This window comes from Aureobasidium melanogenum (genome assembly GCF_000721775.1).
Source record: "Aureobasidium melanogenum CBS 110374 unplaced genomic scaffold scaffold_26, whole genome shotgun sequence".
NCBI lineage: Eukaryota > Fungi > Ascomycota > Dothideomycetes > Dothideales > Saccotheciaceae > Aureobasidium > Aureobasidium melanogenum.
In genome coordinates, this window is record NW_024470078.1 from 348224 (window position 1) to 373212 (window position 24989).

General features: G+C 49.5%; 14 protein-coding genes across 14 annotated transcripts; 6 read left to right on the forward strand and 8 right to left on the reverse strand.

The window, feature by feature from the left end:
- Window positions 1–35: 35 nt before the first annotated feature.
- M437DRAFT_23224 (UDP-Glycosyltransferase/glycogen phosphorylase) lies at window positions 36–3413 on the reverse strand (the record flags this gene model as incomplete). The annotated part of the gene is made up of 3 exons (XM_041019055.1): window positions 36–160; window positions 251–1129; window positions 1259–3413. Coding segments are annotated over 3 exons (3159 nt in total), but the record flags the coding sequence as incomplete, so codon positions are not given.
- A 655-nt stretch (window positions 3414–4068) lies between these two features.
- M437DRAFT_57287 (uncharacterized protein) lies at window positions 4069–5222 on the reverse strand (the record flags this gene model as incomplete). The annotated part of the gene is made up of 3 exons (XM_041023200.1): window positions 4069–4590; window positions 4643–5081; window positions 5140–5222. The coding sequence occupies 3 exons, from the start codon at window positions 5220–5222 to the stop codon at window positions 4069–4071; spliced, it is 1044 nt and encodes a 347-aa protein (XP_040876311.1).
- Window positions 5223–7189: 1967 nt separating this feature from the next.
- M437DRAFT_21864 (uncharacterized protein) lies at window positions 7190–7831 on the forward strand (the record flags this gene model as incomplete). The annotated part of the gene is made up of 1 exon (XM_041019029.1): window positions 7190–7831. A coding segment is annotated over one exon (642 nt), but the record flags the coding sequence as incomplete, so codon positions are not given.
- A 974-nt stretch (window positions 7832–8805) lies between these two features.
- On the forward strand, window positions 8806–9397 carry M437DRAFT_20404 (concanavalin A-like lectin/glucanase; the record flags this gene model as incomplete). Its single annotated transcript, XM_041019001.1, has 2 exons — window positions 8806–9233; window positions 9292–9397. Coding segments are annotated over 2 exons (534 nt in total), but the record flags the coding sequence as incomplete, so codon positions are not given.
- Window positions 9398–9843: 446 nt separating this feature from the next.
- Window positions 9844–10413, forward strand: M437DRAFT_57362 (uncharacterized protein; the record flags this gene model as incomplete). Its single annotated transcript, XM_041023214.1, has 1 exon — window positions 9844–10413. One exon carries the CDS (start codon window positions 9844–9846, stop codon window positions 10411–10413), a length of 570 nt encoding a protein of 189 aa, XP_040876314.1.
- A 164-nt stretch (window positions 10414–10577) lies between these two features.
- On the forward strand, window positions 10578–11276 carry M437DRAFT_57540 (uncharacterized protein; the record flags this gene model as incomplete). Its single annotated transcript, XM_041023245.1, has 1 exon — window positions 10578–11276. The coding sequence occupies one exon, from the start codon at window positions 10578–10580 to the stop codon at window positions 11274–11276; it is 699 nt and encodes a 232-aa protein (XP_040876315.1).
- Window positions 11277–12031: 755 nt separating this feature from the next.
- M437DRAFT_87902 (uncharacterized protein) lies at window positions 12032–12580 on the forward strand (the record flags this gene model as incomplete). The annotated part of the gene is made up of 1 exon (XM_041028731.1): window positions 12032–12580. One exon carries the CDS (start codon window positions 12032–12034, stop codon window positions 12578–12580), a length of 549 nt encoding a protein of 182 aa, XP_040876316.1.
- A 1059-nt stretch (window positions 12581–13639) lies between these two features.
- On the reverse strand, window positions 13640–16066 carry M437DRAFT_57471 (OPT family small oligopeptide transporter; the record flags this gene model as incomplete). The annotated part of the gene is made up of 2 exons (XM_041023237.1): window positions 13640–14934; window positions 14992–16066. 2 exons carry the CDS (start codon window positions 16064–16066, stop codon window positions 13640–13642), a joined length of 2370 nt encoding a protein of 789 aa, XP_040876317.1.
- A 459-nt stretch (window positions 16067–16525) lies between these two features.
- M437DRAFT_57276 (uncharacterized protein) lies at window positions 16526–18217 on the reverse strand (the record flags this gene model as incomplete). The annotated part of the gene is made up of 1 exon (XM_041023197.1): window positions 16526–18217. One exon carries the CDS (start codon window positions 18215–18217, stop codon window positions 16526–16528), a length of 1692 nt encoding a protein of 563 aa, XP_040876318.1.
- Window positions 18218–18806: 589 nt separating this feature from the next.
- Window positions 18807–20324, reverse strand: M437DRAFT_57262 (uncharacterized protein; the record flags this gene model as incomplete). Its single annotated transcript, XM_041023193.1, has 2 exons — window positions 18807–20107; window positions 20159–20324. The coding sequence occupies 2 exons, from the start codon at window positions 20322–20324 to the stop codon at window positions 18807–18809; spliced, it is 1467 nt and encodes a 488-aa protein (XP_040876319.1).
- Window positions 20325–21965: 1641 nt separating this feature from the next.
- On the forward strand, window positions 21966–22241 carry M437DRAFT_87906 (uncharacterized protein; the record flags this gene model as incomplete). The annotated part of the gene is made up of 2 exons (XM_041028732.1): window positions 21966–21990; window positions 22051–22241. 2 exons carry the CDS (start codon window positions 21966–21968, stop codon window positions 22239–22241), a joined length of 216 nt encoding a protein of 71 aa, XP_040876320.1.
- A 498-nt stretch (window positions 22242–22739) lies between these two features.
- Window positions 22740–23179, reverse strand: M437DRAFT_87907 (sterol-binding-like protein; the record flags this gene model as incomplete). Its single annotated transcript, XM_041028733.1, has 2 exons — window positions 22740–23110; window positions 23164–23179. 2 exons carry the CDS (start codon window positions 23177–23179, stop codon window positions 22740–22742), a joined length of 387 nt encoding a protein of 128 aa, XP_040876321.1.
- A 400-nt stretch (window positions 23180–23579) lies between these two features.
- M437DRAFT_57281 (uncharacterized protein) lies at window positions 23580–24086 on the reverse strand (the record flags this gene model as incomplete). Its single annotated transcript, XM_041023198.1, has 1 exon — window positions 23580–24086. The coding sequence occupies one exon, from the start codon at window positions 24084–24086 to the stop codon at window positions 23580–23582; it is 507 nt and encodes a 168-aa protein (XP_040876322.1).
- A 52-nt stretch (window positions 24087–24138) lies between these two features.
- Window positions 24139–24810, reverse strand: M437DRAFT_57476 (uncharacterized protein; the record flags this gene model as incomplete). The annotated part of the gene is made up of 2 exons (XM_041023238.1): window positions 24139–24438; window positions 24496–24810. The coding sequence occupies 2 exons, from the start codon at window positions 24808–24810 to the stop codon at window positions 24139–24141; spliced, it is 615 nt and encodes a 204-aa protein (XP_040876323.1).
- Window positions 24811–24989: the final 179 nt, after the last annotated feature.

The window sequence follows — 24989 nt, forward strand, 5'->3', positions numbered from 1 at the left end:
CTGGAGTTTGTATCCCATTCACTGTCGGTAGAGTGGCCTTGTCGTTTAAGACGTTTATCTTGATGCTCGGAAGAGTTTTCTAGACTGGCTTTGAGTGCAGCTGCTAACTCTTCGTCGTGCTCGGAGGATGATAAGTCTTGATATGCTGGTGGGTCTTGGCCTTGATGGTCGAGCAGACTTGCTGCGATTGCTCTTCGGAGAACTTCATCTTCATCATCAGTATCGTTGGTATTACCGGAGGATTGTTGACCAGATGCTAATTCGGCGATGCTGGCGCGGATGGCTCGCTCTATCAAGGCATCCTGCTCAGGGTCGCCACGGCTAGTATCAGCGACCGATGTTTGAATGGCTCTCTCCAGTTCGTTGTCGCTAGCACCACGAGTAAATTGCAAGTCCTCATACTTGGGAGGTGTGACCTCAACCGTCGGCGTAGCTCCTTCGCTGTACGTACTAAGTCTCGCAGCACGCGAGTTAGAACGCGAATGAGCACAAGAGTTAGCACGCGATCGAGAGCGAACGCCCAGCAAACGACCGCCATCACGATTTTCACCATCCCATTGCTTTCTAAGCATATCTTGGAACTGTTCGTGGATGAACTTCTTCTTCTTGACTTCAGACTCAACCACTCTCCAGCGTCGGATGATCTCTTGTCGTTCTTGGGCAGTTGACCTGTGCCATTCATCGTAGCCTTGTGCTGTGCGAGCTGCAATGATGTAGTTCTGAACAGAAGATCCGGACAGTTGTTGGAGCTCCTTGTAGACACCCTTCATAGTATAAGCTGGGATACCGAAGATGGCAGCGCCAGGTTTGAGCACTATGCCACCAATACCTTTGCCGACACCCTTGATGAAACCGGCGGCTCCTTCCTTCTTTGCGCCTTCGACGGGTTGTGTGACGAGTCCAGTGATGCCGTCGAACATACCAAACCCGAACTCCTTGGTTGCTGCGCGGAGTCCAGATCTGAAGTCGGTGATCTTGTCGGGCTTTCTGACCGACTCATCTCCGTAGAGCTTTGGTGCATTGTGGAAGCCTTTTGCGAGCGCATGCGTAAAATCCATTGGTGACTTAAAACCAGCTCCAACAATTCTAGAAACGCCTTTACTTGTGCCGAATGCAGCATCGATAACTTCTCTGATGTTCGTCTCACCTCCTTGTGATTGACCTTGTGACTGCGCGGCGTTTGCCCTTCGGGGGCTTGATGACCTGGAATTGGAACCGCTACGAGAGCTAGAACGATGGCGTAATTGGCCACCTAGACGACCCTGCAGCGCGGCGGCCAAGGAGGAAGAGCGACTGCGCTTGCCTTTGTCTGTCTTGTCCTCGGCTGTCAGATGGGGAGAGCCCATCCTCGCTAATGATTCATCTAGATTGAAAGTCGCGCCTGCACTAGCACCTCGTGCAGGCGAGGTCGGTCTGCTCAGTGGAGAGATGTCTGACTCCCTGGAAGACTTGGCTCGTTGCAATTGGGTCTCGGATGATGGTTGCTCAGAGGCAGCCTGTGAGTCTGTTGTGGTCTTGTTGGGAACAGCATCGGGATGAATTCTCAAAGCCTTCAATGCAGCGACAGGGAAGTCGGCGACACCCATCATCATTGTACTGATTGTGCCAGTAAGGGCACCAGCGCCTCCAGAGATGGGCTCCGGAGGACCTTCATCGGCTTCATACTCTCTTGGTCGGTACAACTTCAGATCCTTGAAATCCAGCAATCCTTCAGTGGCCAAAGTAGTCGCTACAAGGGCACTGAGACGAACTTCGGTTCTCTTCAGTCGCCATACAGCTGCCTTACTGGGCGCTATGCTACATCTCATCTTGTCGACTTCCAGAAACTGATGGAAGCTCTGAGCGCCAGTTTCAGTGCCCTTCTCGTTACTTATACTGTTGGCCAAATCCTGAGCTCTTTCCTTAGTGGCTGGTTCAAGTGCTTTGTTGATTGCTTCAGCTAGGTTGTCAGCAGTTAAGTCCTTATGATGAATAGGCTCAGGACCAGCTCCGGCTTTAGCGACCATGGCACCCCAGAAGGGCTGGTCTCCAAAGAATGGAACAATGACAGTGGGAACGCCGCACGCTATACCAGCAGCAGTGGTTCCTGCACCTCCATGATGGACAACGCAAGACACATGCTTGAACAACCAATCATGAGGCACATTGCCCAGCATAAAGACACCTTCTGGGATGCCGAGTTCATCAGCACCGAAGCCGCCCCAGCCCTTGGACACTAAGGCACGTCTACCAGTCTTGCGAATAGCATCGAAAATGAGTTTCGTCATGCCGTTAGGGTCGTCAAGAACAATGGAACCAAAGCCAATGTATACAGGTGGCGGGCCGGCGTCCAAGAAAGCCTTCAAATCAGGAGGCGGTGTGAAATTGGAAGCCAGAGAGAGAAAATAAAAGCCAGCGATAGATATCTGATTGCCCCAATCTTTTGGTTTAGGAATCAGAGCAGGCGACCAGCAGTACGTGTAAGGAATACGCAATCTTGTCAGCATGCCTGGAGCCCATATCAAACTGATAGGATCTAAAGAGAGATCCTTCACTCTGAATCGGTTGATGACATCGCCCAGGCCCTGCCAGGTCAACATCTCGACGAGCGTGTAACTGATGAAATTAGTGAGATGGGGGTCAGCATTGGTGGACTGGATGTTAGCCAGAGGATGAGGGAAGGCCTGTGTGGGAGAGTAGGGCATGGTAAACATCATGTGCAACGGACATCCCAGCTTCTCGGCGCAGTGAATGTGGGCGAAAGAAGGAGGGTTTGCAATGATGGCGTCGGCGATGAAAGGTTTGATGGAGGAATCGGTGTTACGCATCCATTCTTCGGTTGTGTTGTCGTCTACTGCGACACCTGTACCATCACCAGACTCAATGCAACTCCTCCAGCATCCTTTGATCATGGTAGCAATCTCCCTGCGTCTTTTACCAATGTCACCTCTTCTCATAACGTCAAATCCGGGCATCAAACCGGGGTTCTTGACCATAAAAGCCATAAGCTCGGAAGGGTCTCCTCCGATGCTGAAAAACTCGAGACCGTTCTCGGTGACGAAGTCTCTGAATACAGGGTGTGTTGCTAGACGAACGCGGTGGCCATATTGATCTTTCAGGACCTTTCCGAGAGCGACGAATGGTTGTACATCTCCTCTTGAACCAACAACATGGATGACTACGTTGAGAGGTGGCGGCGGAGGTTGGCCAGGCGCCCCACCAAGTGAGGTAGGAATATACGGCGGAGGGACATGGGTGGTGTCTGCAAGATCAAGCTGGCTTCTGAGGGCAGGTACGAGCAAGCTCGACAAGTGGCGAGAGGTTTGGTTGATGTTGATGTTGACTCGTCCGTCAGAGCGTAGAGTGGCCTTGGTACCCAGACCGGCGTCCTGGCTGCTCACATCGCCGTATGTGTTGCCGTATGCTGGTGGCGGTAGGTTCTCATCTGTACTGTTTGGGTTCAGATATTCGGCATTTCTTGACGGGCTCGTGTCGTGTTCGTCGTCGGCATTTGCTCTCGCAGCAGCTGCAGCTTGAGCCAGCATAGTCGAGGGTATCTCGGCCATGGTGACACTCGGCGTCTTTTGTTCCGCCATGTTGTTTGGTATTTCGAAGTGTCTCAGGCACTTCTTGGTTAGAGTTTCTATGCGGACGCCTGACAGTTTTGTTTGGCCTGCCGCATCCTCGACCCCGCGCGCGTCATTGTGGCTGGGCCACGGCACAAGCTAAGCCACTCACTCATATCCTGGTCTATCATCATTTCCATAACCTATCAGAACATAGACGTGCGTGGGGAACGACATTCGATTGAATAGAAACCAGTTTCTGCCGTGACTAGACATTTACACGCTCCGAACTCATCGTAGAGGCTGTCCTTGCCATCCAAATCGTGCCGCAGAGAACCTCACAGCTAAACAGACTAAAAGGAAAATAAAACAGAACGCCGTGATGAAAGGCAGGTACTTGTGAAACCCTCGGCCTGACACCCGTGGGATATCGAAAAAGGTCGTCTATGCGATACGCAATTCGTTCCGGCCCAGCCGAAACGTCGTGATCAGGTCTCTACTCTTGCCAGAAGGGTTGATTCAATCAGTCAATCGTCATCCTCGCCGGCACTGCTCCCATGGCATGCGCTCCTCCTAGAGAATTGTGTCGTCTTTCGTACGCATAGCTCTTGTCCTCGTCTCCAATCGCTCTTCGTCGTTGGATGTGTGGTTTCAGCCCTTTGTTGAAGTTCGCCGTACACCATGCGCAATTGATGATTGTCATAATCAGCAGTAGCAGCGTGATGACAGCAAAAGTCGTCAAACTTTTGCGCGCAGGCTCGTAGTCTGCCACTCTGGCTGGATTGTCCGTGTCATACATGCGCACGAGCTTGAAAAGAAAGTACGCCATAGCTCCGAAGTAGAGGACAATCGTGCTGCACATTCCCAGCGTAGATTCGCGTCTTGTGAACCATGCAGCCGCAAGCAGAATCGCGATGGTCACAGGTATGGCCGCGATGGTAAGCGCGAATTCGACGTCGGATGTATGCTCGCGAACCACGACAACGAATTGCACTGTAAATCCGAGGAAGAAGAAAAAGTCGAACTTGAGGAGGGCGATGTAAATCTGTTCTTCGTCAATCCATGTGAGGGCTTCATTTGCAGTATTGTGAACATACCTGGTAAACAAGGTAACGTCTCTTCAAACGCAAGTCTGCTGAGATGTGTTTATAGATTGACCACGCAAACTCATCGTACAACTTCCAAGCCACAAAACTGAAGGCTATTGTACCTAGCGCGAGAACACAGGGTACTGCAATCAGGAAAGGCTTCACATCTTGCCCGAAGCCAGGGCTGATCTCCGCGTTCTGATTTAGTACGTCAACGGCGCGATCTATCTGGTCGTACTGGACTGTAGCGTATATGAGTAGACCGAGGTTGTAGAGACAGAGACCGATGACTTGAATCGTGTTCTTGAGGCGTAGAGCATCCCAGACGAGAGCAAGTTGATAGATGAAACCGAAAATGAACAAGGCGAGGTACGTAGGAATGGTTCGTGATTGTGTCGTTTTCCGCGCTTCGCTAGCGAGCGAAATCTGGAATTTTGCAAAAACATAGCTATGGCACGTGTCAGCAGTGAGAATCCATGAGCACATGGACAACAATAACAACGCACCCTTCAAGTCCCAGACCGATGGCAGCTTGACAGACGGCGATCAACAGGAATGACCAGGTCCATTTCGAACTGGGCATGTACATGATGCGACTGGACGTTGATTGTCTGGAAGAAGAAGGACCAGTAAGGCCTTCGCGATCATGATAACCTCCAGAAGGGAACGGACTGACACTACGGTCGCGATCGAGTGGTATGTAAGAGCTGTTGGGGAAACCCTGACCTCCCAAGAGAGAGGTCCTTTGCTTGTGGTTGGTAATGGTGACGGTTGGGAGCCGCTCAGCAGCGGCCTGGAGATGTTTTATTGTGGTCGGGGTTGGGCTGATGCGTCGGACAGGAGTCGCTTGGTGCAGGGAGTAAGTGAGCGTGACAAACACGGACCGATGGGCCGAGACTCGAGCTGAAGTGAGCGGTGTGTGTCGCGTGCGGTGAGGTTGGCCACACGACCAAGCAAGACTAACGAACGACGAGTGCGTGGGCGAATGCAGCTGAGAGGATGGGGAAAGCGAGCGAGAGTGGTCGTGTTTGTGCGAAGGCCGGTCCGCTGCAGTCGAGTTGATTGCTACAGTGCTTTAGGCCTGCCTGACAAGAAAAGCCAAGGATGGAGGGTCAACCGGCGTGCGTGGTGGCAGGTGGCTGTTGTTTCAGCTCCGGCTTTTGGGGGAAACAACCTTTCGAGAACGCGGGCTGACTGAGTAAGACGCGACCAACAGCTTGCGACAACGCGAGCAGTATATATACAGGACGATGATGATATAGATAAGAAGAGTGCGTGAGGCTGTGACTGTGCGAGGTGCCGGCCAAGCATCAAGGTCAATAATCGAGGCGGAGCACTTGTTGAAGGTCTTCTTCCCAAACGCTCTCCAGCCTCAAAAGGGGTCTATGGCCGGGGGAAGGTTCGAGCTTACGCCGTTTTCCAGGGATCTCCTTCTCTATCCGGTCTCGCTTCCACCGAACCCTCTTGTCGCTCTACATAGCCGCGTGGCTCGGCATCATCTCTCATTTTAATATCGACTACCTGCCCATCACTGCTGTCATACTCTAAAAGAAGAATGCTATAGTATATCTCATTTCCCTTTCTGGTTCCGTCAGATGCTTGCGACATCAATCATGACCTTTCTTTAGAAACAAATCAGGGGAAACGAACCTTGACCCCTTGCGTCTTGTCTATCCGTCCTTGTGCTCGCGAGTACAACGGGTCTAAGATTTTGGCTCTGCTGGGCGCAAACTTGAGGGTCCTCATTCCTTGTAACGCTCCAAGTCCGGTGCGCGCCGCGCTTGGATCTGGCGCTGTCCGCGCCTACCGAGCCTGATAACCTCATGCTGAGCTGCGACGTGCCTGAGCTCGTGGATATCGTATGAGTGCTAGAAGAAATGGTTGAGTCGTTTCAGAGAACAGTTTCCTGACACTCTCTAGAGTGAACGCCTGCGAACTCATGCGGGACTGTGTTGGTGCGTCTCAGATCTCTGATCGAAGTTGATACATGACACCAAATGTCGTACGTCACCCCACAACAAAAGAACCCAGTCAAGAACCATTCAATCCAAGACGAAACACTAGCCAGTATGCTGTCTGCAGACATAGAGCCATACTGATGGCCTCAAGTGTGGTTGACGGAGTGATGATCATTTGAGCAGGGTCGTACCCTCGCCTAGGAATTCTTGTAAAACATTCGAACGGCGTTGCTTAGCGCTGAGTGGTTGGGCTGGATGACCACACCATACGATGAAGACAGCATATGTGATCATGTAATGATCTAGAGCGCAAATTCATTAGATCACGATTTCCTGTGGTCTATGGTCAACATTCAAGAGACCCTGGATCTTGAAACAGGTTTGGCCGTGCAATGACGCTACCCGAAGCACATCCTTGTACGCAGTACCTAGTCTTCAAGTCGCACGCAAACCAATCTATTCACTTGACTTCACACGCAACAATTTGGACCATTCTCACAGACACATACAAGGTTCGGTGACTACCAACCATATCATCATGGTGTTCGATGTAATCATGGGCCTGGGCATCTCCCTGCCAGTCGTTGCTGCAACAGGCGTCGGCGTAGTGACTGGTGTAGCCCAGGGCGTATCTCATCAGCAAAAAGAAAACGAAAAGGCCGCCAATGCGAATCCAGAATCACGAACAACAAAATTCTACATAGACGTGATCATAGAAGACGAAGGATCGCGGTCGCGAGGACGAGGTGAAATTTTACACGACAGCATAGTCGTTGTCCGCGACAACAAACTCTGGATCGAGCCCAAAAATCGAGTTACGGGGTTACCAAAACGCGGAGATTCGCATCCATTCACTGGATTTTATCTCATGTATCCAGATGAGGATCGCTCACCTGCCGAGAGAGGCCTGGTGACAACCATTCAGAAAGATCCACCGATGCTCAACTGGATTTATGTTGACAACGACACTTTCGAGCTCAAGTACTCGAATCGCACAGGCAGTATAGCACATAAGGTCGGACCTTGGGACTGGACGGACGAGTTTGTAGATTCGAGCATAACTCTCGATGACTTTGAGGGTTTCCTGGCTGTAGAAGAGGACATGTACAGGAACGAGCAAGGTCATCCCAGATGGGCATTGTATTATGACTGGAATGACGACGGTCTGAAAGGACGCAAGAGAGGCAGACGAACTATGGAGATCAGTTTGAAGAGAAGGTTGGTGGAAAACCAGGAAAGAAACCAATGGGGTGTAGGTAGGGAGGGCAACATTGGAGTGACTGGCTTCAAGGCCACAAGGGAGATATGAAAAGCGGCTGGCGTGGAGAGCTGAAAAAGGATCCTCGGAGGTGTGGTCAGCTCCACGATTTCGCAACCTCCGCCCGCGACCTCTCGAAACTCATGCATCCATCTTTCTTCTGCATTGCGACACATGCCGACAGCTCCTACCGCCCAACAAAAAGTCGAAATAAATTGCAATATCCACTTCTCGAGCTCGAGACTTGAGTCTGCAGCACCTTCTCGTATTTACGACTGATGGTCGCGTCGACGACTGAACGTGACGCCTCAGGACGCGTTCACCGGTTTTCAACGCATTCACGGAGCGTGTCATGAAAACGTCTAGCGCAACCATCTTATCTGTCGCAATATTCTGCTCAAGTAATTTTTGACTGGTTTGTTATGACTTCCCAGCCTCGTTTGTCCGTCTAGAAGTCAGGGATGGTACAGCCATGAAAGTACCCGAGCTGGTGGGGTCAAAGGTCCGTGGAAGCTTAACGCAGACAAACTGTATGTACTTCAACATGACTAGCTGAGTCGCTTATGGAGGCCACCACGTTGAGCGCTCGGAAAATTAAGAGTATAAGAAGTATGCCGTAGCTACCCAGTGAAGGTATGGGTATCATCGCAACAGGCATTTTCTTACAACTCGATCGTCCCTCTGATAAAAAAATGCATTGCACTTCTGCTTTATGGCTTGTCGGCATTGCTTGTCTCACTGTTCTTAGCAATGCCTCTCCACTTGAAAAGCGTTACACTTCTCCGACGGCACCTTTCGACGGTTGCCTGTACCAAGTTCCTAAAGTAGGAGGTTTCAGTTCTCACATCTCGGTCAACAATTGGAAGACACTTCCCTCCACTCTCAAAGCAACAAACCGCAACGGAGGCCCGTATGGTGTATATTGGAAACCATCCCTCGTTGGTGTAGATGGCAAAGACGGTAGTCTCACTCTTACCGTACCTGGAGGCCAACCATATTGCACGGAGGATAGTCCCTGTGGAAGTGCTCAAATCACGACTGCCGCCAATGATATCATGTACGGCAGTATGCGTACAGTAGCAAAGACTCCCAATGTCTGGGGCACCGTTAGCGGGTTCTTCTTCTACAGCGATGACAACAACGAGTCCGACATCGAGATTCAGACTGGAGATACCACACATGTTCACTTCACGAACCAGGATTGGTACGGCTCGAATGCGCTATCTAATGCCAGTGCGGTGGCCGATTCATCTGCTGGTTACCACGAGTATCGTGTCGACTGGGTCCCCGGAAGAACAGACTACTATGTCGATGGAAAGCTCTTGCAAACCTTTACCAAGTTTGTTCCTAGGACAGCTGGAGCCTGGATGTGGAACTCGTGGACGTGAGTGATAATGACCGTGATCGCTTGAAATGCGAATCGAAGCTAACCATCAAGACAGTAACAATGGAAGCTGGACACTTGGACCTCCTGCTAAGGATGCTGTATTGCACATTAAGTCGATTGACGTGTATTTCAATCGCACAAGTATCACCGGGTGTGGCAGCGCTTGAGCACCATGAAGATTAACACTGTGTTTATGTCGAAAAATGTATAATCCTCGCCAACGCATATAGAGAAAAGACGAGTGACAATCTATTGCTGAAGACAACTTGCCAAACTGTCTGCGGTATGAAAGTGACGGAGCCACCTGGAGATACTCATGAAATCAAGGCCTTTTGTCGAATAAACACGCGCTCTCAAGTTAAATATTAGACAACTCCTTTTGAAGAGAAGTCGTTGTTGTTGTTTAGTGCATCTTGGAGGGACGGTGACCAGATGAGAGCATTCAGAGCGAGGGTCGCTCATTGTTTGAGCCTGGGCGCGATGACACCGCCTTGGCAGAATTTCGATCGACCTCTTTCGCGAATGTTGTTCGCAACAACTTTACAGCTTCCTTCCAAACTTGACCGACACTGAAAGGCAAACTTTTGTCTTCATAATGACCGCAACTATGCTTGCAAGTCTCTGGAACCCGATTCGCTCCTCGACCTTCGCGGAAACTCGAGCTACAAACATACGTCTGTTTTCTAGTGGACGCATAGATCATAACCGGACTCTCGTGAAATACCATACGGATCCGGAGTTTCGCAGACGGTACTTAGACCATAACGCTGAATACCGCAAAGAGCGTCGACTTAGAGATCCGGAGTACCATAAGAAGGCGAATGCTCAATCAAAGAAGTGTGTGTCACAAAACAGGAACAACGAAGACTTTCGCAGACGTGAAACACTGTTGGATTGGATCAAGAGATCAAAGTCGGCTCAGACAGATTTACCATGGAAATCTTACCGCCCAGAACTATATCCTGAGCGTATCACACATCTATGCACAGGTTGCAATGTGCGAGATTATCGGGCTAGGTTGTGGTGGTGTAGCACGTCTGATTCGGCAAAGTATCTTTGCTCGCGATGCTGGGCGAAATTGAATTGGAATGAAGCGTGCCCTGAGCATTTTGAGGATGCCAAAAGCTGGAAAGAATTTACAGCTCTTGCGAAAGAGTTAGGCACAGCCAAACCATAGAGACTAAAGACACGTTGGTTAACAACGACAAGCGAAGCATCCAAATCTGGCAGAATCTCACCGCCTAATCACGGAAACTTGCCGCACCTCCAGCTTTTCCCACCTTTCCTACTCGAGTATCCTTACTTTCAAGGAACCGACTTCTACGTTACCGGTATACATCGATGTCTTCAAAATTGTGGGCAGCTGGTGGACTAATCAGACTGGCAATTCGGCCAGCAACCAAGAACCGTCTGCTTTCGACATCTACCACGTCCCAAAAGTGGTCAAGGCCATCCGATGAATTGAAATATTACACGAACCCGGAATGGCGCTCACGAAAAATAGAGCAAGGGACGATTACTACGGCTCGAAGGCGTCAGGACCCAGAACTTCGAGAGAAAGAACGCGTAAGAGACAGAGTCTACCACGAGAAGCGCAAACAATCGAAATCCTTTCTGCTCTGGAGAAGACTTTTCCAGTGGTGTTTCTATCATGATTGGGTCCGTGATCAGCTGCCTTGGAAGACTTACAGACCGAGACTTTATCCCGAGAAAGTTGAACACCACTGTGTGGCCTGTCGATTTCAGCGAAAGCACGGATATAAATTATGGTGGCGTAAAGTCAACGACACTCCTGACCACGCGCCGGGTGGCACCAGTTTTGAGGGCTTGAGCAACACTGAGCAATACTTGTGCAGTTCCTGTTACAAAAAGACAGGAGACATAATGCCTCAGGGGTTTGAGGATGTCACGAGCATCAGGGACCTGAGGGCGCGAGCTAAAGAGCTCGGCATCGATGTTGACAAGAAGCGAGGGCAAGTGGCACAAAGTTCTGATCAAGCACTCCAGAAGAGCCGTCTCACGGATGAGCCCCAAGCATGAGGACAAGTTAAATTGAATGATGCAGTCTGTGAGCTGTTGTAGGGCCGGCCTTATGCAATCACCTGCAGACAAGCACGACTCAAACCACACTATCCACAACTCAAAAGCCTCGATACAGGTAGCCTGAATCTCTTCTGAGCATCCCTAAGCTCGAAATATGCCGTAGAAGAGGCTTGCTCAGGGTTTGGTCAACCGTCTGTCATGCCCTTAGCGAGGACGCCACCAGGACATCTGCACTTCAGTGAATCGGAACGTCCTGAAACAGATATTTTTGGTCTTTGTAGCGACAGGAAGGTGCTGTTAATCTCGAGGGTATCAGAAGAGACGGAGCAGATGTGAAGCACAAGGAGAGGGATGAGTTAAAACGCGACGACCTTCCAGGATGAACATGTGCAATCATTTGCCAACAAATGTCTGAATCAAGTCTGTCCTGCTCAAGGCCTGCCTTGCAAGAGATGTGGGTGTAGCATTGAAGCTGTCAGACACTGCTGTCGACTATGGATGTTCCTACCATGAAGTCAATGACGGTGCCAAGACACGCTAAGCTGAAGTAAGATGGACATCAAGTCGAACTCGTCCCAGATGCTGCGAACCTGTATCTTCTTTCGAGGCACTTGTTGAAAGACGGCCAATTGATCCTCCTGGCCCTTTGTATCACACTGCATTCGGATTCTCACAGAAATCAGTCAAAAATCTAGACTGCATCAGGGCTAAGCATATCTCACAAGCGATCCAAGGATACGAATCACATCACTATGAGTCTAAGCTCCCTCTTCTTCTGGACAAGCAAGACAGCAGAGGACAATGCCTGGCACCCTGTACCCGGCCAGAACCCCACCAAATACGTCGGAAACCTGCCACCATTGATCAAAAGACAAGATCTCGAAGCAGCATGCGTTGACATAGCGCCTTTCGTAGCTGGAGCCAGTGCACTGGCTTATGTACGGCAATTGAACGATTTTGGCTTCACGGCTTCGGCCAATGTCTTCCAAAACCCTAGGACGTTGATGGCTATGCATAAATCAGTTTTGGTCGTCACACCGGTTGTGCTGCTCTGTCAAGCGTTAGGTGTCGAGTATAGAAGATTCATCCCACGTTGGAGTCAGGAACGCGAGCGTGGGCGAGACGAGGAGATGGTACGCCAGCAAGTTGGGTTTGGAATGCTTGCTGGTGTGGCGAGCTGGACACTACGCATATATGCCTTACGCTGGGGGCGGGCTTATTGGGCTCCCATAGACGTTGTTTTGGGCGGTGCACTGGCGGATGTCATGCATAGGGAGTATGTGAGGGCTCACGGCTTCTGAGTGTCCATATAATCGCTGTATCGTACACAAGCTCGCTCCACTCAGCAGATGATCAACTATCATCAACAGTAATGGCAACTATGAACACGATCGGCAACAGTCGATTCGGATTTCGTAAGGTCGCTCATAGTTTGGATGATTAAAAATTCCCTGTCAAAGTGCGAGGCTGAGAACATGAGCTGTTCATAAGAGGTTACTGATATGGAATGAACGCTTGGTCTGTGCGTTGGCCTTTCCTGACGTCGACGATGTGTGGACAACCACCATGTTCAAATGGTTCCAGGCTATTTTCATTGAACATTGCAATAAAGTAGCAGACATATCACGAATGATGTCGACATCTGCTGAGCGTGTCTTCGCTTTGCCCGAGCTGCTTGAGCCGATACTCCTCTGTCTTCTAGAGGACCTGGCGCCCCTCAGATATCAAGAGGATCCTCGCTGCACACGCGTATACAACAACGCAGACATACTGCGGGAGTTACTACGCTGCACCCAGGTCTTCAAACAATGGAAATTGAGTATCGAGCGGTCTGCATCAATCCAACGAGCTCTCTTCCTGCTCCCAGATGCCACCACTGATCGAACATGGACCCAAGACCTAAGAACTAGTGATACTGGTGACAAAACAGAATCAGCATTGCAGCCACCAGCACTAAATCCAGTCATACAAACAATCTTCAAAAGCTACCATTTCCGCTACTGGCATCTCAGCTTCGAAGCAAGCGGAAACAGACATTGCGCATACATGATTGTTGAGAGGCGAGATGTACCTGATCTGAAGTCTCGAGAAATGACTGGGCAAGGACGAAACATCTCAAATATGCTACTTTCACAACCACCTTGTTTAGCTCTGGAAGCCACAATTTGGGATGAAAGGGATGAGACTAAAGATTATGTTGGTCGGACCACTGAGCTCCGAGATCCAATGATTCGGAACGGAAAAGGTCTCACCATCGGTATGGTGCACAAAAAAGTTGCAGAGATGTTCGCTGAGCATTCTGATGTCTCAGCTATCAAGTTGACAACAATCTAAACAAGAGCTGACAATCTTCTTATGCATCACCATGTCTTTGGTCCAAAAGTCTCGCCATCAACAACGGTCTTCCTAATTGCAGTACCCAATGCATCCATAGTCTCAAAGACACCCACATTACCCCACCAGTTCGGCACTTCAACTTCTGGCAACGTGATAGCGAAGAAGATAATTAGCGTGGAGATGATAAGTCCAGAGTCCAATGCAGCAGCCGTGATATAGTTATAGTGGCTCCACCACCCATTCCATCGTCGACGGATCCACCAATTAAAGATTAGACCCACCAACGCCCAAGATGTGAAGGAGAGCGGTGTTGCAGGCGGGAGCCAGGACATAGCTCCGAGCATGACTGGAGCATGCAAGAAGCGTAGTCGCTTGTCTGGGAACACTTTTGTCAAGGTGTAAAATGCGATAGGCAGTAATGCACCAACCAACCAGAACCAGTTGAACGCAGCGTAAATGGAGCCAGGTCCAAACATACGCTGAGGACCAATGACTCCCCAAGTAATACTCGATGAGAAGAAGGTGCGACCATTTGGACATGTAAAGTGAGAAGCTTGGTCTGCAGCACAGGCATTGTCAATGTTACTCAGAGTCCAGTTCATCACTGCCACCTGAACAATAGAGGCCCACAGAGACATGACGACCTGCGACCAGAAAGTAATGCGAGGGGGTATCTTCATGTAATGCGCTAACTTGAGATCCTGACTGAATGTTTGTGCTTGTCCCAGAACAATCGTGCTGTAAACCTTGAAGATCATGACTCCAATTGGGCGTCCTGGAATCATGAAACCAGCAAGGTAGGGCGAAATGACATTGAGCGACAGCTGAATATTGGTAATGCCGAGGATCATGCAACATGGGACAATGAAGACGAGTGCAATGATCAGCGAGACGAAATATGCCCACCACGGGCATTGAGAGGAGTAGCCTAGTACTGTAGCAAGTCCAAAGGCTGTAGCTATGAGAAACAGCAGGCCGTACCACCAGTCAGGAGCCTCACGATATTTGGCCATGTGTCGCATATGGACATCGTGAGGCTCCTGCTTTCTTGCAAGACGGAGTCGAGTCCAGAGCTCACTGCGGTGATAGACGATGGTATGCACGATTGCAGCTATCAAAGCGGCAAAACTCAAACCATAGTTCAAGGCGAATGTAGGTGCGAGGAACATCGGAGAATACTTCTGGTATTTCTCGAGGTCGAAAGTGTAGCCAGGACCGAGGATCTTGGTTACATTATACTTTGCCTGCGTGTTGTCAAAAGTAGTGGAAGTATTAATAGGTAAGTAATCCGAGTAAAGAGCGCCAGTATAGGAGATGCCTGAAACCTGTCAGTCTAAACTTCAAAACGTATCAGAGCTGGAGTCTGGTAACTCACCTAAGGTTGTGATGATCATGAACACTCCAAGCCCAATAATAGTATTGAGATGCGAGAATGTTGGGCTGAGTAACGGATCGTTGAGGTATGCTGTCACGTACGTCCAGTCAAAGGTCAGTGGTATCAACGAGAGTCCAGTAAACCCTCCGAACAATTGATTGATAGTGGCATTATTTGGTCGGATCCAGGTGACGAACGAGAAGACCGATAAACCCTGCCAGATGACACCAGGCAACCAATAGTACGCAAAAGAACCTAAAGCAACATAGACAAAGAAGCGATATTGAGAGATCTGCCAACCGTTTGTTTTAGCAGGGTCAGGCCTGCTCTTGTCGTGAAGAGCGTACAACAGAGTTGTCATAGAGAAATTGGCAGGCCATATGAGAGCAGCAGGCCAGACAAGAAAGCGTCTGAAGATACCAGCGAAAGCAATGCCAATGATCTGGGAGCTGAGAGTGAACAGAAGCTGGAATCCCCATCCCATGTCGAGGTTGTACAAGGACTTTGCTTTCAAGGCAAGCAAGGCGTCTGTACTGTAAGCATAGCCGTAGGTGACATTGGCCATGAGTACCACCACTGTGTGCTCTTTGATCGAAAAAGGACCTGTGTTGAGTGTCCACTCCATACCGAACGTCTTAAACTTCCTTGTTGGGAGAACCTTTGCAAGAAACTGCCCACATGGGTATACGACCAGCAGAATGACCACAGTGGGAATGGTGATAGCTGGACTGCGCATACTCAGGAACATATTGATGCCACTCGAGAGAGTCACAAAGATGAAACCTAGAAGCCATGCTCGCACGGTATTGGCAGTTTCTTCAGCATCCGTCTCTCGCACAGCGGCACGTACTGCTTCGTATGGTGATTCTTTGGTGAAGGCCTCGTCGATCTCGAGAGCCTTTTCGACATTGCCAGTCTTGAATGCCTCGTCTAGGATCTGTACCTCGTTTTCTGGAAGATTTGGGTCGTATTGATGCACTTTTTGCAGCTTGTCGACATCATCAAGCACTTTAGGTCGAGATCCGATGACCTCTTCGACGACACCATGGTTGTCCCTCGACTTGGTGACTTTCATTTTTTCGAGTTCGTTTGTTGGTCGTCAGATATAACAAGACATGCCAGTAACAATCCCAGATGGAATAATCAAGGCAAGCAGACAGTGGTTATATGCAAGGAGTTTGTCACCTCAGAAGAATTCATACCGACGATCATGTAACGTTACATTGTATTTCGTTCGATGTTGTTATCTTCCTCGTGTATTATCTAGTCGAGAGGTGCTACCGTGCCAGTGGTTCGGCCGACAATTTATCCACTGATAGGCCAACTCCACATGCGGGGGGCCTTTAGCGTATCAAAATATAGTAATGGAGAGGGGAACAAATCTCGTAAGCCGTGTTGGGCATATAAGAGTCTCGAATCTCTTAACTGTACTTAGGTCTTATCTTCAGAGTGTATTGAAGTGAGCCAGATAGACAAAGGTCAAATGAAGCATGAGAATAGCTGTAGGCCGATCGCGCTTGCCTCAGTTCATAGTCTAAAGATCATAGAACCTCCAAGCTGCTTTATGACCTGGATGCAGTCTCTTGTCTTGCAACAATGCTCTAAGAATCTCAATAGGCATCTCTCCTTCCTTGAGCACGCGATCATGAAATTGCTTTTCCGTGAGATCGCCATTTTCCACCATCTCCTTCCGCAAGGCATAAATCTGAAGTGCTCCAAGCATATACCCAGCTTGATATAGGGCATTGTAATCACCATTGAAGCTTCGTCTGACTTCACCTTCGGCGGTGGCTCTTTCATGCCCAACTTTGTCTACCAAGTAGTCGATACATTCCTGAGGTGTCATCTGATTCATGTGGAATTTCAGACTGAAGACGATGCGAGCACAGCGGTGCATCCGCCAGAAAAGCATACCGATCTTTTCTTCAGGAGTGCTGGCAAAACCACGATCCCACAGAATGAACTCCCAGTAAAAGGCCCAACCCTCTATCCAGAAGGGTGTGGTGAAGAGACTTCTATAGGATCTGTATCGCGCGATCATGTGCATCTGGAGATGGTGGCCAGGGATCAGTTCGTGAAAGACGGTGCTTCTCGACATTGGTCTGTTGTTTCCGCGCATAGACATCAGTTTGTCTGCATGCGACATTGTGTCAGTCGGATATGACACAATGAGAGATTCTCCTCCAAGAAAGAAGGGGTTGACTTTTTGTCGCTCGGGGGACATCATGAGAGTTCTCCAGCATTCTTCGGCTATAGGTGGGACTGTAACCATGTCATGTCGTTTGACATACGCTACTGCCTCTTCAGACAGTTCGTGGACAAGACGCGTTTGCTGACCAGGTTCAACGTACAGATTCTTGACATGCTCAAGTGCAGCTTTCCAGTCTTGACCATACCCTAGTGCCTTGGATGCTTTGATCATTTCAGTCTCGCACCAAGCATACTCTTTATCAGCGATTTCGATCAGCTCTTCCGGACTGTATGCGATGAATTGAGCATCGAGATCTGCCAGGAGACCTGACCGTCCGATTGGCTGACCGACTATGTCATCGGTAGGGCTGCCATTAGGGGTTTCGACTAGTGTAGCCGTCGTAGCGGTCTGGAAGGAGTTCAACTGCTGAATCACCTCTTGGAAAGGGGCAGACGTCCACCACGTGAAATCTGGATCATATCCCTTGTAGAAAAGCATACATTCTTCCACCGCCCCCGTGAGTTCCTCTACGCATTTGACCGCGCGAAAGGCTGCAAAGCGAGCTGCAGGATCTTTCGTCTGAGGTTTGTTGTCTCTGATCGTACGAAGTTTCTTTCCTACATCCTCAGACACAGCCGAAAGAACATCTGCTGCATATCTGCCTGTAGTTGGTACCACCTTTTGCCTGCGTTCGATAAGCCCAATCAATTTAGATGCAAATGGCTCGATGAGGGGCTTCAATTCCTCGAGTGAAGTTTCCAAGGATCCAAGGCTTTCGAGTTGTTGATGTAAGTATTTCTCCAGTAGTATATAGTCGGTCCGGTCTTCTGCATTCAGAAACAGATATTCGACAGTTCTCAGCTCGGTCAACTTCTCGCGGTAATAGCCCTTCAAGCGATTGATTCGTGTCTCGGAAAAGGTAATGTTGTAGAACTGCTCAATGTCCGAGACATCTGCAGTAACGCATTCAATCACGGCTCTGACAACTCCAGAGGTGGGAAAGCCATGCTCCGCGAGTGGTAATTTGACCTTCATGATGGATGAGGAATGGTATAAGAGTGTAGTGTCAGTCCAGCATTCGAGTCTGACTCGAGAAGGATGAAGGAAGCTCCGTCTTGTCAGGACCTGCGACGTTACATCAAAGGGAAGTATGCTGATCTTGGGATCGGCCTCGGTTAATTATAGACAAGCCTTATCGCGGCGGTTACAATCCTTCTTCCTTCCACACGTCTAGGTGGGTTATTCCTGATGATCAGGCAATGGAGCGACCATATAGGAAGGAGCATTGTATGGAGGGAAGAACCGAGAGATAACAACTACCTACCTATCTAGCCGAGTTGGGCCCACATTCTTCACGCGTTGAGATACGAAGTTCGTTGCCAACACTTGAGGTCGTTGGAGACAGTTGATGGGAATCATGCTCGAGATGTCCTTAGAGAAATGTAATATGTTCGTGAATTAAGAACGTCGTCTGTCTAATAGTCATGCCTCATCACAACCAGTAACCTGCGGGTATCTTTTGGAACAGGAAAATCAAACACCAAAAAAAAAAGTAAAAAAAAAAACGCTAGCGCCAGATCAAAACCCCAGACTTTAAAGTCTCCTCCCTTTTTGTCAATTATGCCTATCCAGCAGCGGTAATGATAGGCCTACGGTATGCCTCATACTCAGGCGGCAAGTCAGTAGGTTCTGGGGTCTCCAGGTCGTCGTATGACCAACTGCCTCTGTGTTCTGCTGTAAGAAGCTCATTTTCGAGTTCAATTTCCATCAAACGTTCTTCGACGGCTGACGAAGTTCGTGATATGGCATCTACTTCTCCCTTGCCCTCAGTGGAGATTTGGAGTGGAAGCTTTAGCTCTACAGAAGGGAAGCCGACGCCAGCTGAGTGGATGCCGAGTGAAAGATTCAGCGAGTAAGTGCGCGAGGTAAGACAGCTGTGAAAGGTGGGCACGAAATGCTTGTCCTTTGGCAGCGCCACAGGCACTATGATCTCCGCGGTCCAGAATTTGTCACCCTTGTATTTCGTACTAGGGCTCGGATATTTGGGAACCTCTTGGTGTGAAAAGCCAGAGTCGCGACGGGCAAGTTGTTCCTCGGCGGATGCAGACTCTGTTCGTGAGACCCACTCGACATTTCCCATGCAGCGTGAAGACAGTCCGATGCTTACTGAATGCAAGCCTTGTCTATGGTCGTAAAAGCAGTCTTTCCTTGTGGGAAAGTCCACACGTGCACCAGTAGCATACCAGGTTGTTGTCTTGAGCTTGCTGTTTAGACTTCCCAAACGTGGTGGTTGCGAGTTTGCAACAGCTGGGTCGAATCGTAATTTGACGATTGCTACTGTGCTAATAGTTGTTTCTTCAGGGTTGTAAGGGTTTGGGAGTCGAAGTGACTTTGGTTGTTCTGCTTCGATGACTAGAGTACCGAGTTTGCCTTTGAACATACCCTTCTTGATGGATTTTTCAGACCTCAAGATGTAATCGCTGTCGCCAACGACATTGACTGGCGGCTGCTCATTCACAGTGGGGACGATGCGGATTGTCTTCATCCTTGTTGCCAGGGGCTTAGGTGTGCCGTCGATTTCGCTGGACGTGGTGATACGAGCAGCAATCTGATACTGAATCTTGGCCATGTCCGGACCCATGTCGTCGTGGGGTGTTACTGTGCCCAAGCTTGGTGGTAGCTGTAGATGACAATCACGGATCGATTCGTGATGCACTTCGTGTTTGCAAACACGAGGAAGCAATTGTTGAGGGACAACAAAGACAAAGGGGAATTCGTATGTTCGTCCTGGCTCGAATACTCTCGGTTGGGGATAGCTTGACTCTGAGATGGGCTGTCGGAGTTTTAGGAATTGATGGAAGGCAGACTGTCCACCAGCCAAGCCAGGTGTAGATGGCATCTTGTCCAAGAATGTCTTGGTTGTACCTGAAGTAAGTTAGATACCACGTACAAGCTAACCAATGCTGCGAAACGAACCGATAAATTGAATTCCAACTTCATCGAATCTTGTGCTGTGAGGGACGGCGATCTCGACTTTGCCAGAAAGCTTATCCAAGGTCGAGTATGATGAGCGTTCTTCGTTCAGGATGATGTTGACGTGAGGCTTCGACCCCAATGCTAGCGTGCGCAATTTGGACGCCATGGCACCGTGGGATGATGCATAAGACGAAGCGGACGACATGGTGATGGAGTCGAGATACGACAAGCACTCAGCCGAAGGAAGGGCGACCAATGGGAGACTTGAGATGCGGAAATAGTTGCTGTATGTGGACGAGGTACAATTATATATGTATCAAGATTTTACTGCTCAAGCTGGAAGGTAAAGAGCGATGGAAGGTGAAAAGCGAGTATGTGGATCTACCTTGACGTGAGAGCACGTCTTTTACTTATGTGGTTGTTTCCTCTGCAAAAATTTTTGACTCACCTTTTCCGATCGCATGCCACGCCCTGCTCGATCATTCGCGCCCTGCTTTTGACATGAAAGGCGTAAGAAGGTGTAAGATGCTTTAGCCGGATGCGGACACGGGATGCCGCGCCCTGGTTGACGACAAAAGTCTCTGGAGAAACGTCCGATCGGCAAGCGCTTTCCGCATGTGTTTCCCGTCTTCGGATGCCTCTCAACATCTCCTGTGTCTATGAACAGCATACCAATTTACCTCGTGCCAAATCTGCTTTTCTGGATGTAATGAGAGATTTTGCAAAGGGACTCGAAATGCTCGGGACGAATACTGAAGGAAAGTCTCATTCTCACCATTGTTTTGGCTCACAAACGTGTTCTTGTCCACTAAGCATCAAAAGGAAAGCATTCCTCAACAAGACCTCTAACAGTAGGTATAGCCCGAAGATTAGTCAGTGGTGATCGCTAATAGGAGGTGCTGCCGGTGGTCTGTACTAGGTTTATTGCATGGCTTTTGCATCAGCAAACCGTCCATGACTATCATACGACAACGCTTACGATCGCAAGATTAGCCCTACAAGGTTGATTTCAAACAATACTCTGTACATACTTGACCTCGTGCAGCATCGCAGTCAATACTTCACAACAACAGCTTTCCCGATTGGAAGTTCTGACAGTAGAACGACTTTCCCCACGTAAGGTACTCTTTGTGCTCTTCGCCGGTCACGGAGACGGGCATGGCTTGGCCTGATGGAGCAGCATTGGCGTGCGTAGTTTTCCGACGGAAAACACAAAGCTCTCCTCCACATTTCTACCCACATCAACCTTGGCCGTCTTCGGGGCTCTTTTATCACTTGAGTATCAGCTTTTACTCGATGAGCTTACCCCATGCCGTGTTTCCCGTTCTTCTTTCATGTGCCTTCAGATGCAGCGACGGCTCGCTCGACATCATTCACAAAGCCTCTCGTGTGGACATACCGTACAAGGACGATGACTCAGAAGACTCAAGCCTCTGTGTAGGCTGCCACTCCAACAACTCCGTTGATATGTACCGTTGCTTTGTCATCTAGAGATGATCAGCTGAAGTTCGTCAAGCTTTCGAGCACCCCCGCATGAGTGACAAAACATGGGAAAGGTAAGTCTGGGGATCATCAGAAAGCAAAACACGGTCCGGACGCCCGATTGAGAGCAGTCTGATAGCCGAAATGGCGCTAGTGATCGGTCCGTAGGTCAACGACGTCTCGCACGACATCCCTCTTCTGTACAACTAAGCTGCATATACCGACTTGTGACAACAAGCACGAGACCATCTGATTGGTCTGTTTTCTTGAAGTCACGCACAACATCAAGGATACCCAAGACTCGTTTACGAATAGACTTGCGACAATGTCTGCCTGGGCACGGATAAGAGGTCTCTAGCGCGCATTGGCATTCCTTCTCGATTGCTTTAGCTAACATTGCTTTGAAACAGATAGGGTCTTGACGTCCAAGTACAACAAGCCTTTCCCAGTAACATTACTTCCCTCGGCCATTGGAATCTGGATGGCTGTGCACTTTGCTGAGAGGCAGGCAGAGCGCCAGCAACAGATTCTGAACGAGATCAAGGCACTCAGCGAGAACGACATCGCTAAGGTCAGGGAGATTGCAAGCAAGCCTCGATGAGGCGATGTATGCAGAGTTGAATGAGGAACGGTTGTTGTAAGGCTCCAGCAACCTTGATGGGTATGTGTGTATGACTTGAGAGTCTCTACCGGAAGCTAATCTTGGGAAAAGACAGTCTACTCTTATCGTGATCACTACAGTACACATGAGCTTGCCAGGTGTCACCGTGTGTACGACACTTCTGGCTCTGGATCCTGGCCAGCCTGAACCTGCATATCTCAACTATGCAGCATCATTTCAGTCCGCTCAAGGAACAGTATTGGGAACGTAGGCTACGTTATATGTCAATATCAGGGTAGATAGTGTCAATGGTATCGATCAATCATGTTCTGAGTTCGTCCATATCACAACAACCAGTATCACGAAGCCAAGTAGCATATGCAGTGAAGTATAATGTCATTGTCTTTCATTCCCAAGGTATCCAAACTCCTAGTCAAAACACAGCCGCCATGCGCATGAACTGATGCTCAGATGCAGCAACCCCCCAAATATCGTAACCTAAAGCTTTGCCTTGGTCTGCATCTTCTTAAAGATCGGCTCCATCTTCGTAGCCTTCATAACATCACCCTTGACCTTCAACTTCCCACTCATGAACAACTTTTGCGCATTCGCCTCTCCCTTGACCAGTTTCCCAAAATCGGCATCACTCAGCGACAAAGTAACTGCAGATTTCTTGCCATCAGGGGCGGTTCCTTTGCCAGCTTTGCCGCTCTCTTTGAGATCAATGTGCCAGGATTCTTGAGCGCCCGAGGAGTTTTTGAGTGTGAAGGCGAAGATGGCACCGCCTTTTTTTATTGCGTCTTTGCGCTCGGCGTCATCTTGGAAAGCGGTGTTTATGTCGTCGAAGGCGGCTGAGGAAGGGAACTTGGCTGAGGTGTTGTGTTAGTATTGGGGTGTTTGTAGGCAGTAGAGAGAGGCGTACAGTCTGCGAGTGACATTGTGCTGTTGTTGTGATGGTTCGGGCGAAAAGTGGCTCAGAAGCTGTTCGAGGAGAGATATTAGAGCCGGATGTAGCAGTGAAGAAGATTTGAGTGCTCGAGTATAGGTATTAGATGGTGTAAGAGAAGGAAGGGACGACTTGAGAGCTCAAGATGCGTGCATACCAAGTCTGGGGAGCCGAGGCACCCCACGCATGTGAATCTTGGCAATGACGCCGCCATTCTTCGCGCTCTTCACCTCTTCTCTCATGCACATTTTCATGTGTTCTTCATGTGAATCTGTCTTCTTCATGTGACTGCATCCAATGGCACTCTGTCCGAGCGATGTTTCACTGCGGCAACAATCGATGCGACTGGTTGCATAACGAGACATAAAGTTATAAGTCATGAACAAGAGCAACTAGCACGTCCGACCGACTTCGACCATCTCAGCTACTCCCACCGCTCCGTCCTGCCTAGTCTGAGTAGGCCTCAATGGTGAAGCATACATCGGCGGCGCTGTGTCGACACTACTGCGCTCCTCGCTGTCCTCAGCACCTCCTACTCGTCTCCAATGCAAAAGAGCAGGATCCATACGATAGCTGCCTCTCCACCTACCATACGCTGGCGGTGGAGATCGAACATGGACCGTCGAGTCTTGTGAAGCTCTCTCTACATCTTCATCCGCCTCGTACTGCACCATGATTGGACTGTTCGGAATCAGGCTCTCTTCAGTCTCTGTGTGTCGACCAGCCCGCGACTGCTCGTGTCGCGCATCGTCACCCTGAGACTTTTCCAACTTCTGTCGACTGATGGCTCTACGCAAACGGATCGAGAAGAGGAGGATAAATGCTGCCACCACAACAAACGTCCCAATTATGAAGACGTGCACGCTGGAGGGAATATCGTTGACTCTGGGTATCGCCATTGCCACGTCTGTCACTTGTCAGCTCAGGCATCCAGCAGGATGAAAGGACTGTCTACTCACACATACTCAATGCTGCGACAAGTAATACACAAAGTATACCTGTCATGATTGATGTGTTACGTATTTCCCGATGTCGACGAGACTTCCTTCGCCGACGAGAGGTAGGTCTAGGTTCTGCTTGCCTCTGTGGTGTCGGGCTCTCTGCAACCTCAGCGACCTCTGCGTTTGCAACAGCTTCCGGCACAAGGATAAGCGTGTCTGTATCTGCAAGCGGTAGTGCCAAGGCTTCTCTACTGATGCCAGATTGTGACAACGAAGATCTTCGCGACAGGACTGAATGATGCGCGGTTCCCTATGTGTATCGTCAGTCATTCGCATATCGATCTTCAAGCATTCATCATCAACTTACACCCAACGAAAGTGATCCTCTGGCACTGCGCAAAGGTGTGTATGATGCAGTGGAGTCTTGTCGACTGTGGTTTGATGTCGACGAAGCTGGCGAATCACTTGTTGTTCCAGACGGTGAGACTCTCCTTGATGCTGACTGCAGAGTTTCTGCCACGCGGGTATCGACTCGAAGAGTGCTAACTCGACTCTCTCGACGAACCTCTTGCGCAGGATGGCTTCCCATGTTTGCATCGATACAAGACCTTGAAGGCGTCCTTGGCTCAGCTTCCTGGGATGTATACTCTGACATCGTAACCGAAGATGTTGGATCTAGCATGACTGTTTGAGCTAGGAATTTTCAAGAGGATGATAACTGAACGTGCAGATGGAAGGTCGAGCAAAGGGTTGTGATGTTGTGATGGCTGCAGCTTCGTTTTATCCCTGTGCTTCGGTTGACCTTGCCTTTTCTCATATCCCTTCCATACCGTGAGACATGATTGGCAGATTACCTTGCTA